The sequence below is a fragment of the Trachemys scripta genome, chromosome 9, assembly GCF_013100865.1.
Source record: "Trachemys scripta elegans isolate TJP31775 chromosome 9, CAS_Tse_1.0, whole genome shotgun sequence".
In the NCBI taxonomy this organism is placed as follows: domain Eukaryota; kingdom Metazoa; phylum Chordata; order Testudines; family Emydidae; genus Trachemys; species Trachemys scripta.
The window spans coordinates 28,656,021-28,672,296 of NC_048306.1; the positions used below are offsets into that span (position 1 = coordinate 28,656,021).

General features: G+C 38.1%; 1 protein-coding gene across 1 annotated transcript in view; it reads left to right on the top strand.

Annotated features, from left to right (window-relative positions):
* Nucleotides 1–224: 224 nt before the first annotated feature.
* The window catches only part of LOC117882910 (connector enhancer of kinase suppressor of ras 2-like), a 376,187-nt gene continuing 360,135 nt past the window's right edge, over nt 225–16,276 (top strand). Inside the window, exons 1-2 of the mRNA XM_034781795.1 lie at nt 225–375; nt 1,901–2,064. Coding sequence (XP_034637686.1) covers nt 225–375; nt 1,901–2,064 — 315 coding nt within the window. The remainder of the gene's footprint in view (nt 376–1,900; nt 2,065–16,276) is intronic.

The following is a 16,276-nucleotide window of genomic DNA, read 5'->3' on the forward strand; positions in this document are numbered from 1 at the left end:
AGCCTTCTGTAACTTCTTTATTTCTTTTATATTGTGTTAGTGAGAGAGTTCAAAGCATTTCTACAATGACAAATAATGACTCATATTTGTTACTATGCTTTTTCAGCCACTATTTATGTATGTTTATTTTCTCACCTTCATATAGTCCTCCTTGATTTTTGTCAGTGATTTTCCTCTTCTACTTAGAACCATGCTTCTGTGGATTCTATGGGACCTGGAGAGTAATGCACAAAGATACTTTGTCTTCCTTAGATGCCCAGGACCTGCTGGGGTTTTTTGTACTGACAGGATTAATGGGTTTTGACCCTGCCTGTTCCATTGTAGGAGGAAGGCATGAGAAGCAAACATCCTCTCAACTTACTGGAGAGATCTATGGTAAACTCTGCTGGTTGAAATTGTTTTGTGGACTTTGGCAAAAAAAATAAAAATAAAAGATTTGTCTTTCATGGGGGAAATGTAGGCCAATGTCAGTGTACCGTTCCATCTGGCCGTATTCTAAGTCCAGGCCTTGAGGCAACTCTGATACTTGAACTTTCACTAGATGAGAAATAGGTCTGATTTAGATTCCGAACATTTTACATATGCACAACAGCTGTCCTGGCCTCAAATTTAAAGCACATGTTGCTGTGAAACCGTTTTTGGAGGATTGAGAGGTATTTATGCTTAGATTCAGTTATTCATTTCTTGCTGGTATAGGCTTTAGAATACCATGGCTACTACTAAATCCATTACTCTTGCTAGATGAACTCTGAATTTGGAATGGAAACATCATAATTCTAGGCACGTATATTTTCTTAAGTATTTGTGTAATTAAAGAATCTAGGTCTTTGGCAGAGACCTTAACATTTAAGTGTTGCTACTGGAGTTCTGGTAAATGAGTCTGTTGAACTTTAAAGCATTTCTGTACACCGCAGATAGTGACACTGTTGTATAGGCTGAGTATGCATGATGAGGTTCTTCCTAACACCGTCTCAGGAACAGAAAGACGATTCAAGTGCAAACTATTAGAGAGCCTTAGAAAAGAGATCCCAGGAAGGATATGCCTCTGATTTGGCTTAGTCTTTGGATAGCCTGTTAGATCTCTGAAAGCCTACCTTCAGACAGCATTTCCTCCAAATGTTAAATGTTTTCTTTAATAGCATTATTATACTTGAAAATTATACTTCTGGGAGTAATGTAATACAACTGGCAAATACTATTTTTGAATACTGTGATGTCATTATTGGTTTCCATTAGAATTTAAATTGTTTATTTTTATCCATGTACCCCAAGTGCCTTTGGGTGAGACTGACTCTCCCTATGTGATACTGAGACAGAAACAGTCAGCAGCAGCATTGAACTGGAGCTCTGTTGGTTCATAAGAGAGAATTTCTGGCAAAGTGTCCTCCATAAAGGGCCCTCCATTTTGGAAATGCTTTTCCATCATTTGGAAAAGAAATAGTTCGACCTTCAGGGCATGCTACATTGCCCATCTGCTTACTAAGACACAAAGGTCCTATAAAAATGATGTTTAATGGAGGAAAGGAATAATTTCTGAGCTTAATTTTTTATTTGGTCATTTTCTCGTTTGTAAGTTAGGAGTAGCTGCTGGTTTTGCTTTCGATTTGATGGTCCTTTTAATTTTGGGCTAAGGTGCCCATAGCCCATGATGGATATTTTTCAATTATATCTAAATAAAAATTAAAATGGTGGAAGTATTATTGGCTGAAAAACCATATTGTCAGCTGGTATTCACCATGCTGCAGGGTCAACTAATCGCCTTAGATTTATAAAGCACTTTCATCCTTAATCTGAAAACTGTAGTGTTTTTCAGCACCAAAGAAAATTTGTACATTGACTGAATTACAGATTTGACATTCTTAGCCATCATTCTCTGAACATGCTTTTTTTTTTAAACTAGGCCTTGATGACTGCCTCCAACAATACATTAAAAATTTTGAAAGGGAAAAAATCAATGGAGAACAGCTGTTGCACATCACTCATCAAGAACTTGAAGAACTGGGAGTCACTCGCATTGGACACCAAGAATTGATCTTAGAAGCAGTTGATCTGCTCTGTGCATTGGTAAGTAGGCTGTTTTTTGGGGACATTCATTTTAATAATATAGGTTTATGCATCTCCTAACCAAAGCTAAGATAATGAAGACTGCATGAAATACAGCACCTTCACCAATTCCTGCCTTACTTAAATATTGTTCCTTCTTGCTTCAAAATAGGATGTATTTGCAGATGCTTCTGTAAGTACAACTGAATTAACCATTTTCCTTCTGAAAATGTTAATATTATTTTTAGTCTTTTTCCATAGATTGTCTTTGTCTTCTCCTTTAGCTTCTTGAGTGTCGTATTCATATGCCGTGCATGATCAGCACTGGCATCCTTATGGCCCAATGATTGTATACCATATGCCCTCACATTCCACTGAACTTTACCATAGTACAGTAAACCATATAGTTCCTGCATGTGCAAGGCATGCCAGCACTCAAGGAGTTAATGCAGAAATTGTGGAGAATGTGTTAATTAGACTGGAAGATGATTTTAAAATTAATTTTAAACCATTTTTGCAAAAATCACAATAGACTTTACCCTAAACATTAAATACTGACACCATGTGATCAGTTTGCTAGCTTTGTAGTAGCACAGTTTTAATGTGCAGAAGAGTCAAGTTTAGAAGCAAACTTATTTTCTGGCTGGTGAAAAGTTACTGAGTTACGTACGCCCTGTTCAAGTTGTCTGGGTGCCAGTAATGTACTGTACTTTTTTCTCTTAAAATGCCTCCTACCAGTTGATAAAATTAAATGTGATGGCACCAATCTTAAAAAAAACCACCACCACCACCACCACCAAATGTTGTCTGAAGTTGTCCAGGTAAGGCTCAGAGGCAGAGGGACTTGGATACAAGAGAGTATAAATTGTAATTAAAAAGAGGGGGATGTTTTATATGTGATGAATAGTCTGGGAGCCCAGGCTTCAAATTTTTGGCTATGTAGCACCTCATATACAGAAAGCAACAACTGTTTTTTGATAGAAGTGTCACTTCGGTACTTATCAAGGCTGGATGTGGTGGTGTAAAGCTGGAGAAAGGTATGCCAGTGAACGATGTTTTCAATATGTATAGCCTCATAAAATGCCAAGACACTGTAGTCTTGATGACAAGTGTCCTAGACATCTTGCTGATATTCTTCATTACAGTAAAGACTGTACTCCATTCAATAGGTGATTCTGGCAGCACTGGATGGTGCTATTAAAATATTTTCATTAGGGCTATCAAACGATTAAAAAATTAATCAGGATTAATTGCAGTTTTAATTCCACTGTTAATAATAGAATACTATACCATTTTATTTAAATATTTTGGGTATTTTCTACATTTTCAAATATATTGATTTCAACGACAACATAGAATACAAAGTACAGTGCTCACTTTATATTATTTGTATTACAAATATTTGCACTTTAAAAAAGAAACAAAAAAATTGTATTTTTCAATTCACCGCATAGTACTGTAGTGCAATCACTTTATCATGAAAGTGCAACTTACAAATGTATAATTATTTTTTTACATAACTGCACTGGAAAAAAAAGTAAAACTTTAGAGCCTGCAAGTCCACTCAGTCCTACTTCTTGTTCAGCCAATCGCTAAGTTCATTTACATTTACAGGACACAGAAAGTATTAGAATTTCTCCATGTTGTTTCTATCTTAGATCTCATTTCAAGGGATAAACATAAATGATTGATTGGATGTGCATGTGATTACAATCTAGTTGAATTATGTGTGGTGAGGTTCTATGGCCTCTGTCATGCAGGAGGTCAGATTAGATTATCATAATGGTCCCTTCTCTTCTTAAATTTTATTAATATTAATCATATTGGGAGCAAGTTGAACATACTGGGAGTAGCTGTAAGAAAAAAATTAACGAACATACAGAATTTTGCTTTGATTATGGTCGTAATCCTTTTAATTAACTTTTTTTGGTGAACATTTTGGGAAGTTAAGGTTTATTTGTATGGAAAAATCATTTGGACCGGTATCTGAGATTAGTTTAATCACAAAATAAAACTGTAGGGGCAGAGACAGATGTAGTATTTAGATATTATGGTATCCAGTCAGAGAACAGTAACACTAGTCCATGAGCTAAATGAGCAATCACACAGCTCACCTCCCATTCCTGAATTCATTTGGACAAGAGATCATCTTTGTGCTAACTGGAATAAGGCAAGTTGTTGGAAGTAGAGGGGTTGTTTGAGAAGGAGATGATGGGAGGAGGAAGTAGGAGCCAGGGACTTTGGTATTGCATAATGTGTGCTCTCATTACACTGCTCTACAGCCAAAATGCTTCTGAAATAAATGTAGTCAAACTTTACTAATTCTGGGCCACTGAGAACGAAAATGATGCTTAAAATTGTTGATTGGCTCTAGTTTTCAAGATATGCTATTGGGTCAGTATATACGACCCTTGACTTGGGAATGGCAGAGGATAAGTGAACCAGAAATGACTAAAATACATCTTTGACTGGATCTATGAATAAATCTATGACTGGGTTTGGACAGTACTTGCTTTTTAGGCAAAACAATGAATGATGCAATCTGAAGCTGGTGTTGCGTCATATATGATATGAATTGCATCATGTTATTCCTAGAAGTCATGGATGATGCAATCATAATGAAGCTTACATCACTCTGCTGAACAGATTGCCCTATATCCGCTCTAGAAATCATACAGTGTCATGCTCTCTTATTTGTCAGTGTTTGATTTTGCAAAGGGACACATTTCTGTTTAGCCAAAGTGAGAAGAGATGCCTCGTACTTGTGTGAACAGTGCAGATAACTTCTGCTATGTTTGTGGTGAAGTGACTTTTGCATCACAAAAGTGCAGTATAACCACTATGGTTCAGAAAGCCTATCACCTTGATTTTGGCTGCAAAATTGGAGATCAGGACAAGAGGTGGGCCCCACACATATGCTGCAACACTTGTGCAACAAATCTTCGCCAGTGGTTGAACAGGAAAAGGAAATCTATGCCTTTTGCAATGCCAATGATTTGGAGAGAGCCAACAGATCATACCAGCAATTGTTACTTCTGCATGGTGCCTCCAGATGGGAAAGGTGTGTCAAAGAAGAAAAAGTGGACTGTGCATTATCCAAACATTCCATCAGCTATACGCCCAGTACCCTACGGAGAAGGATGGCCGGTTCCTGATGCACCAGAATCATTCTCACTTGAGTCAGAGGATGAAACTTCTGGTCCTGAACCATCAGTGTCACAGAACCCACATTTTCTCCCATCCTCCTTGTCTGAACCACACCTCATAACACAAGGTGAACTGAATGACCTTGTCAGGGATTTGGAACTACCCAAGAGTAAGGCAGAGCTGTTGGGTTCCAGACTACAGCAGTGGAATTTCCTGGCAGGTGATGTTAGGGTTTCCATGTTCCCTGACCGTCAAAAGGATCTTGTCCCATTCTTCTTCATGGAAGGTGATCTTGTAGCCTGCAACAACATCGATGGTGTGATGGCAGCCCTCAACATCGTTCACGATCCAGATGAGTGAAGACTGTTCATTGATTCATCGAAGATGAGTCTTAAAGCTCTTTTACTGCATAATGGCAATGTTTTGCCATCAATTCCAGTTGGTCATGAAGTCCATATGAAGGAAACCTATGACAATATGAAACAACTTTTGAGGTGCATAAACTATGACCAACATCAGTGGCAGCTTTGTGGCGATTTGAAGGTTGTTGCTCTCTTGTTTGGTCTGCAGACTGGATACACAAAGTACTGCTGTTTTCTCTGCGAATGGGATAGTCGTGCAAGAGATTCCCACTACATCAAGAAAGATTGGCCACTCCGACAGTCATTGGAGTCTGGGAGGAAAAGTGTTCAGCATCCACTACTTGTTGAATCAAGGAAGATTTTGTTACCACCCTTACACATCAAGCTGGGTCTGATGAAGATCTTTGTCAAGGCCATTGATAAAACCTCCATGGAAAATTTCCAAGGTTAAGTGAAGCTAAGATAAAGGAAGGTGTCTTTGTTGGTCCTCAGATTCGTGAACTTCTTCGAGATGATGCATTTGACCATGCACTGCGTGGCAAGGAAAAGACGGCATGGAAAGCCTTCCAGTTAGTGGCAATAAATTTTCTTGGAAACAACAAGGCAGACAACTACAGGTTGTTGGTGGAAAACCTCCTCAAGGCATACAAAAGCCTTGGTTGCAACATGTCACTAAAGATACATTTTTTGCACTCTCATCTAGATTTTTTTCCACCGAACTGCGGAGCAGTGAACGACGAGCACGGCGAGCGATTTCACCAGGATACTGCAACAATGGAGAAACGCTATCAGGGCAAATGGAGCCCATCAATGCTTGCAGACTATTGCTGGACAGTGACAAGAGATGCTCCATTTAATGAATACAAGAGACAAGCCAAGAAGTGCCAAGTAGACACTGAATAGGACTAAGCTATGTACATAATAGTTTTTTGCCTTTTGTTTCATAATACATTTTATTAACCCTTTTGCTGATTTTTAAAGTGTTACCTAAACAGGACAGGTGAAATATTATCATGTAAAGCAACCATAAACACATGAAAAGACCTAGGTTTACAATTTATGATTAAAACTCTACTATCTACACAATATACATAGACATAAAATGTAAAAACTTAAATATCTTAGAAACAGTAGCCAATCAGTTGTTTTAATTGTCATATTTGAATTCAGCACATCAAAATACATAATAAATAGCACATTTTATCTCTGAAGCAGACAACTTCTCAAAAATTGTAGACCAGTGTTATTAATGTTTCTAGTCTTAATTCGACATCCTCCAATTTTTTTCTGAATTTTGTATACACTGCTAGCCTTTTCTAGTTTAAAGTAGGAAGGGAAGAAAAAAATGGAAACTTCATCAAAAGCTCCAGAGGGAGATGGCCTGGAGCAACTTTGTCCTCACTTCATCAAAACGACAGAACATCTCTGTTTTAAACACTGCAGTAAGAGCTCTGTAGAGTTTCAGGTCAGAGGGATGAGAGTATTGAGCTGGGCAGCTTCTACTGTACTCTACAGTATATTTTAGGAAATCCATGCTACATTCAGGAGATTTTCCACTGGAAGTTATGATTGCTCATCGCAGCATTAACATCATATGCTCAGCTGCTATCCTCCTTGGAGATGGAGGAGGTACAAAGACTCCTTGAAGATTGCCGAGAAAATGACAGTAGTGCTCTTGTGTGAGCCATGTTGCCCGTAGGAAGAGGGAAACCCCCTGGGGGGCTGGCACTTTGCATGGGTAGTCTCAAATCTGCTTATTTCTTTGAAAATTTGGGAGAATCAGAACATGTACAGGGCTCTTGCGGGGTTTGCCCTTGGGGGGGAATGTATCAGAAAGTCCAGGTTAAGTTTTCCCTCCCACTGACTTTTTCACATGATTGGCTGATAGGCCTGCATTCTCATTGTTGAATAAAATGCTACATGAATTTCATTTTAGTATTTTTCTTCCAGTGTATAATTTTAGGGGTTTTAAGATAGGACTGACAAATGTAAACTTCTCATCATGTATCTATATTTGTATTGGATTGTACTGAGTTATGAAATCAGCTGAGTGCCAAGCAGACTGCATAAAAAGATCCAGTGATCTGCATAAAAAGAGTCAGTCAATCATGCTAGAGCCAAATTTTGAATCATGATCTCATAAGTGAACAGATTTGATTCCCAATAACTTTCTTGCAATGTCAAGCTTCATATGTTAACATTGCAACAATTACAGTAGAAGCTTCTTATTGATTAAAATCTCTTGTTCACATTTAATACCTTTTATATGTGGGTTACAAAATGCACTACAGACTACTTGATATAAATACTTGGAAATAACACTAGCAGTGAAATCTAGTAGGTTGAGATAACAACTTATGAAGTGAAAACTGTTACTGTGATGTGGTGCTATGCATAGCATATACTGTCAACTCTCCTAATAAGTGGAGTTGAATTTGTCCTGAACACTACAGGGGGAAAAAAAGACAAGACATCAAGAGTATGGTTTAATTAGGCAGCAATTTTATTAAGCAACACATCTGGCAACTATCTGCCAATAATTCATACAGTGCAGGTCATCCTATTGTAATATGTTCCGCCTGGTTTCAGCACCATTTCTGAGATCCCACCACCCTGCCTCATCAGAGTGGTAACGGATGGGGAAGACAAGGTTGTCTTTCCACTGTATCAATCATTAGGGGCTCCAACCCCATTCTCACCTTCTTCAGGAGATGTCGTCCTCTAATCTGCTTCCAATTCCAGTTTATCAGGTAACTGGACTCTGCTGATGCCCAGTGCAGGTAATTGATCAATAAGAGTTGTGAAAAAAGTGAACTTGACAACCTAATTTACCGATCGTGACCCAGGAGTAAGGCCAAAATGCCACAGTGTCTAGGCCAATCTGGTAGTGAGGAAAAATTCCTTCCTGGCCTCAAAAGGCAACTAGCACGATGCCCAGAGCAAAGCCCAAAAGGCTTGGTCCATCCTTAATCCTGAAGTGGAAGCTTTTCTTCCTTTGCACAATGGTTCCCAGGGCTGGCAAAAGGGTTATAAATAATCCCATTAAGTGTACAGGGGCCACCAGGCTTTGCTACACCCGTTTGTCCCACCAATCAGCCCGGAGACCCAGCTCCACAAGACCACAAGAGCACTGAATGCCCACAAGGTGGGGAGTGGTATGTACAATTTAATGGAGACAAGGGTTTTCTTTTCCCTGCTGGCCCAGACATCCCACCTCCCCCACCCACTTCTGAGTCTGGGAGAAAGGGGGGGGGGACACATTTTCATTGTTCCAGGCCCAGTGTACTTTTAGCTTTCCTACTCCTGCTTAAACAAAAGATTTCTGGTGTTTGATGCAGCTTACTGAACTATCATTTTCTCCTGCCTGTTTCCCAGCTTTGGCTTTAAGCAGAAGTAGTAAAAGGAAGCACAAGAGGTTATTTCTCAGAGTAGTTTTGACCTGATTTCTCAGCTAAAAGGGCTCAGACACGATTGATTAAATAGTGGAGAAACATCCAAACTTTGGGATACTCATCTGACTGCATCTTTTCAGGTTTGTCCGTCACTTTAAAAAAATCACACTCTTACTGTAAAATTCTACAGCTACAGAGGGAGGATGTGTTAGATTAAATAAAATCCACTTTAGCAAAATAAAAATGACATTGTGTTATGAAGGAAGACAAAATACACAATTCCAAACTGAAATTCTGAATATTAAAACTTCAGCAATACTATAAATTCTTGTTGGAAAATGATGAAGATATTAGGTAGCTGGGTGATCAACCTTCTAGGGGCAGATCCTCAACTGATGTGAATTGTCAGAATTGCAGCTAACTGGGGATCTGCCTCCTAACATGTAAGTTTTGTATTATTTTCTGTGTGTATAATGGAGACTTTTGGCTTCTGAAGCTCATGTAGTGTTAAGCATCAATATTTTAATGTGTTTCACAGTACACGTTTCTCATTCATATGGCTGCATGGATGGGTTTCAGTAAGAAAATTCATTAAATCATTTAAAAGCTACTTTCCTTTCTTACATTAAGATATAAAGAGGGAACAGAAATGTTACTTTCTGTTGACTGAATTCAAGGATATTGTTGACTCTTTTCTGACACATGGGAAAAAATCAATTGCATCTCTGTGTGACCTACCTAGTCAAACATCTCCTTATGAAACATGATGTGAAGAAACAAAGTGACATTTCCTCATCCGGGAGTTTGTCAGTATACATGTACAGGCAGTCCCCAGAAAACATTTTCAAATGAATCAAGCTGAACAGTAGACCTTTCAGAATCAGAGTGGATCACACTTTAACCTTAAGATTATGAACGTACTCTCTTCGGACGGTGCCAAATTATTATGAATTACTGTAATTGATATGAATGAATGTGGTGAACATGAGTTTGGTATGGCTTGGTACCTCTGAATTTACTAGAGGATTCTGGGAACAGGATTCTCTTAGTATCAGGTAGTTGATATGGAAACTTACTGAGAGTGCTGAGATTGCACTTAAATGATTAATTGAGATTCTATCTCTGTGTGTTTTCAATATGAAACTTTGGAACATATCAGCTGATGACCAGCTCACCTAGTAAAGAAAACGCAAAAACATGTCATCAGTGAGCTTGGCACAGACTGACTTGGATCAAAATGACCCTTTTGGATGACATCACGCTAAGAGCTCAAGTGAATGATTGATGAGAGGGTAAACATTGACTGATCTTTGGTCTCTGTTTTGCAGTCCCTTCTAAAATATTAATTAGAAAAAAAAACAGTAATGAAACACCCCCCAGGCATATTTCTGGGACACGTGACTCCTTTGAAAACAAGAGGTATATATGCTAAACAGAGTTAGTTAGTTCCCCAATTAACATCTAAAGAGGTCTATGATGCTGTAAGACAGAGGGCCTCAGGGTAACCAAGTCCCTGCTTCCGGGGACATTTGACAAACCAAGTACTTGAGAGGGGAAGAGAAGAAAAGAAGTCTCTCTCTCTCTAGGACTGGTAGCTATGCGTGCTTTGTTTGCCAATCAAGATACTGTGTAAGGCCAACATAGTTACTGAGGGTTTACATTTGGGGAATTGAGGCTTATTAGGTAGATGTATTATATAACCTCTTACTGCTTGTGTAATTCTTTCTTAAATAATCTGCTGTGCATTGAGGAAATTGAATCCAAATTTTCACCGGTACTGGTAACAATCCACCCAGCTGTGGGCCATTAAAGATTTTTTTCAACATCCTTTAATGGCTGCAGTTATCTACGGTCAAGGAAAGAGCCAAACCCTACCACAATCACAGAAACTAAATGTTGAAAACACTTCTTTTAACTTTTTCCATCCTGCAGATATCCAGGGGAAGATAGGAAGAAGTTCAGGGCATTGTCAGAGATGAAGAACCATGACCCTGCTTATCTAGCTCGAGGGCCCTGAGCTGCCACCCAGTGGAGTGGGTGGCCTGGGTTCCCTCCTGATGGACTTGGTAGTTAAGGAATGGGTTGTTTTTGTTTTTTTTCTGACTCCTGGGCACCAGGAATAGACTGACAGCCCCACTAGGCTATGTGAGCCCAGCCTCACCCCCAACAGATAAGCCCCTATGGCAAAGATTGCCCCCATCTTATTGCCCACCCCCATCTTCTCTCTGTTTTTATAAACCTTAGTTAATATCATTATATCCTATGTAATTTCATGGAGCTGTTACCAAAGAAAAGAAAACCTCTTAACCTCTACAGAAAGATGCTGCAGGGTAAAGAGTTTCTGTAAGCTACATGCTCCTCTCTCTCAATCAAGCGGCATGGACAGAGGAATCCATTGTCTGTAAGTTTGTTGCCATCTGACTGCAGTGGGCAGACACAATGGGAGAGGAAGAGATGAGAGTTGGAGGAGGTGTGGACTGCAGCAGAGAAGAGAACAAATATATTCTCCGGGAAGGACTTAAATGAATATTTAGAGTCAGGAAACCTGGACGGAGGCACAGTTGGGAAGGAAGCAGAGACAAGGATGAAATTCCCTGACTTTCTTCACTATTCCCCACCTCCCTATCACAATCAATGGGTCTGCACAGCAGTGTATAGATTAGAGCAGAATTTGATGCCATATATTTACAGAGATTTATTTGTATTGGACAAGATGTGGCCTAAGATCTTCAAATTATCAAATTAACTTTTTATTGGTCAACACTGGATGCGTATCTAATTGTTGCATGGAATATTTTCACCAGTGCTGTGGAGGACAGCAAGGAATTCCTATTATGTACATTACTTATTTTAATTTATGTGGGCTGCTTTATAGATAATAGTGCCATGGAAAAATAAAGTTTTATAATCTCATACTCTTATTCTTTGTGCAGTCAGAACTCTGTTTAGGATCGGGAAGGAATTTTAATTTAGATTAAAAGAATCACTAATCTGAGGTTTTGAAAATATGTATAAGCTAATGTGGTTTCTGTATAAAATATTTTTAAAGCATTCAGTGTTTGAAGGATGAACACTAAACATTGTAAGATACACGTGTATTGTTAGAGAAGGGCCATTTTTGTTAACATATGAAAATGCTGCTTATTAACCTCTTCTACGAGAAGCACTTTTATTTAACCAATATTGCACATTGAGTAAGGTATATACTGTAGTAGTCCTGCTTGATACATGACCTTTTCAACCTAGTAATAACATCAGGAATCCAAATTATTAGTAGCTCAAGGAAATAGTGAAAACTATGAAGAACTTTAGATGACCCAAGGTTACAAAATAAGTGTTTAGATCAGGGGTAGGCAACCTATGGCAGACGTGCCGAAGGTGGCACGTGAGCTGATTTTCAGGGGCACTCATACTGCTGGGGTCCTGGCCACCAGTCCAGGGGGCTCTGCATTTTAATTTAATTTTAAATGAAGCTTCTTAAACATTTTTAAAACCTTATTTACTTTACATACAACAATAGTTTAGTTATATATTATAGACTTATAGAAAGAGACCTTCTAAAAACGTTAAAATGTACTACTGGCATGCGAAACCTTAAATTAGAGTGAATAAATGAAGACTCAGCACACCACTTCTGAAAGGTTGCTGATCCCTGGTTTAGTTGCTCCTACCATCTGCATCTGGATCAACTCTCTACTGTTTAAAATGAGTCATTGCAATGTGTTTATACACAGGGCTAAGATCTTTTGTATATTATGGGTGGTTTAAGTTTCCAATAAGCAACAGGAAAGATGGAAAAAACTATGACATGAGCATCTCAAAAGTAGGAGTCTTCACTGATCTCTGTATTTTTTTCAAAAGTGGCAATCTGTGGCACTTCAAAGGTGACATACTTGATGCAAGATGTTGCAAGGAAAAGTACTACATAAATGCCTAAAGATAAAGAGATATAAGGCATGGCAACATTAAAAATTGTAAGACTCCTTGGGCTTAGGGAATACCTGGTGAGAGCTAAAAATATCGATGTGTCATCATGATTAAACCATCTAATCTAATTCTTCTGCAAGTTTTGGGAGCAATAAACAATAATACAACAGTCAAAGGTGCCATTCTCAAGCAAAAAGGCCCAAAAGGTGACTGGTAATTTCAGAGAAATCTCATTTCTCTCAATTGCAAACAAAATATTGACAAGTGTTCTTAGTCAACCCATGGACAAATCACAAACACTGTACTCCCAGAGTTATGGGGCAATCTTTAATCATAATGAACAACTACTGATATGAATTTTTGCTATTCAAGAATATTATGGGAATGATAGAAAAATGCTTATAGTCTCTACTGACTTGCCAAATGCTTTTGCTACAATCTACCATCCTTGTTTATTGTAGCTTTTGAGAAACTGTGAATGGTTGGATCAGATGGCCAGCAGTGTCTGACAACTCCATTAACATACAGTTGGGCAAGTGTGTGCAAACTGAAGAGACTGATTCTTTCAGCATTGCAAATTGTATTAAGCAATGGGTGCATCATCCTCCAATCTCTATTTGGCCTTTTCTTTGCAGATCTATTATATTCAGCAACTTGTAACCTGCTCTTGGGAGTAAAGGTTAGATTTTTCTCATACAAACTCTTTCATGCAGACAAGAGACATTAATCAATGAAGGCGTTGGAAGCTTTTATTAAAGAATTGCTCTTTGCAGATGACTGTGAACTTCTAGCCCACTTAGAGCAAGATAATTACATCTCATTTTGCTGCTATCTCTGTAAACTTTGGCTTGAAAATAAACGTTTCAAAAACCAAAGTTATGTACTAACTAGCATCAAACCTTATGTTAAACCATATATCAGAATTAATAGTACAGTGCTCAGCATAGTGACAAAAGTTAATCACCATGGAAATGTCTGCACAAACAGTGTTTTAATATAGAACTAAAAAGCTAGCTTTGTAATATGCATCTGCTTTTTGAACACATGTGAAAGCAACATGACACCTTCATATAAAGATCAATCTGCGTAGTGCAGCAATACTCTCCCATACTACGATAGCACTGAGACATGGGCGTTGTACGGATGTAATGTTAAAAGTGTTGTACATCTTCTGTATGAGTTATTACATGTGTATACAGTAACAAATAGCTATCATTAGAAATGTATTTTGGGTTTTGCACCAGGTACATGAAGCAAACTAGCAAATATTACACTAAACTTTTTTAGTGACCAGGTCTTACAACTCCTTTGGGACCAGAAGGCATTTGGGCCTGTTCCAGTGTCACCTATTTGGGAAGTACTTCTGAACCAGACAAGTAGCTTCAAGGAACAGGTGGGAGAATGAAAGGCCACCTGCTATACCACATAAAGTTGTGAGGGAGAGTTAAATTCCAACTATATCGCCTAATTAGATCTATTGGGATGCTGATGTTCTTCCTCAGCCTATGAAATTAGAAACAGAAAGTAACGGGGTTCCTAACTAAATCTCAATGTGTAACACACAGGCTAAGTGTGTTCTTCCACTCTCTATTGGGTAGTCCATATAAAGGAAAAGAGCCTACTGCTGCTACTAGCTAAAAGAGGTAATCCTGTAGGTGAAGCAATAATCCTGTACTTTTGGTACTGAAGATCCAAATTAAATCATTGCTGGCAACTTCCGGTGAGAATCATTAAACACACAAAATGTTAGACCTTCTCTTCAAGGGTAGGTGACAGGAAACTTATCCAAAGAGAAGCTGCAGGGGAATTTCTCCATAACCTCACTGGTGCTTGTTTTGAAACAATATAAGATACGGGTAGCAGCAGTCCACATTACTGGAGCCCTATTGCAGGATTGGGGCCTTAATGTCTACATACTACATGTAAGTTGTCACACATGTTTTTGCCTTAATACACTCTTATAATTGTACACTTCTCTTTGTTCTGTGGTTTCAGTTTAATTGCTGCCTCAGTAGAACACCTGTGCATTGATGGTATTTTTGCTGTGAATTAACAATAACTTGGGAGCTAAGCTATGCTATGCTTTATAGGTTATTATACAGCCTTCATGACCCTAGTATTTGAACACTGTAAAGGTGTAAAGTGTGGATGAGAACACCATCTCCCTAAAAATAGAAAACTCGTTAATAACCAATTAAGAGAGACCTTGTTAAAAGCAGCTTGAATCAAAATTCTGGGAACTAAATTTTGCAACTTATCACTATATAAACAAGAAGTAGGTCAAACAAAAAGGTATAGAGAAGAGATTGAAGGAATGTGGAGTAAGGACTATTATATAGTACATTATAAAGTAACAAGGTGAGCAGGAGAGATAAGTGGAATTAGAAGTGTTGGATTGGATCATCAGCAGATGTAAATAAAATGAAGTATAGGGAACTATGCTGTTTTATCATGCTGATGATCTGGCCCAATATGTGGGGGATTGAACTAAATATTTATGCAGATAGGCAAGGATTTTAAATCATACAGAGGAGCATGCTGGCAAAGGGACAGGATGACATTTTCCACTTCAATCATCTCTTTAGGATTTAAATACAAGGCAAACTGTCAAAAGCTACAGCTATGTCAATAATGGCTGGAGGACAATGGAAAATTTGTATTCTGATGGCTCTAGTCTAATCTGAAATGTCTAGGTACACTTTGCTGTCTATCTTTGAAAAATAAAATGCCCTTATGATATATGCACAAATACATTACATGATTTTTCTAAATATGCTGCATTGCATGGCTATAGAGCCTGAATTAAAATAAAGCTCAGAAAAGCATACTTACAAGTGTTATTTCCTGTCATTTATAAATTTCACTACTTACAGGTAAATAGTACCACATTGCTTTTTGAATAATGGTATCTTACATTACCTTAATACTAAAGAACATAATATATATAATCCTTTAGAAAAGAGAGAAACAGAATAAGAAAAACTAATCAAACAAAAAAAAATACATTTTGTGCGTAAAACTTTCTTATATTAGACTGTCATTATCAATTTTGAGTACTCATGTACATTCTTGCTATTTCATTTTTAATTAATGTAATCATTGAGAGACAGATTCTGATCTCAGTTACATCTGTGCATATCTTGAATTACCACATTGACCTTAGAGAGACAAGGTGGGTGAGGTAATATCTTTTAATATCTTAGAAGTTGGTCCAATAAAAGATATTACGTCACTCACCTTGTCTCTCTAATAACCAGGGACCAATACTGCTACAACAACACTACATACACTGACTTCAGTATAGCTACTCCAAATTTACAGTAATGTAGCAGAGTACAATCCGGCCTTAAAATTCCATGCATCAATAAACATCAGTTCTACTTTATACTCTGCACATCATCCATT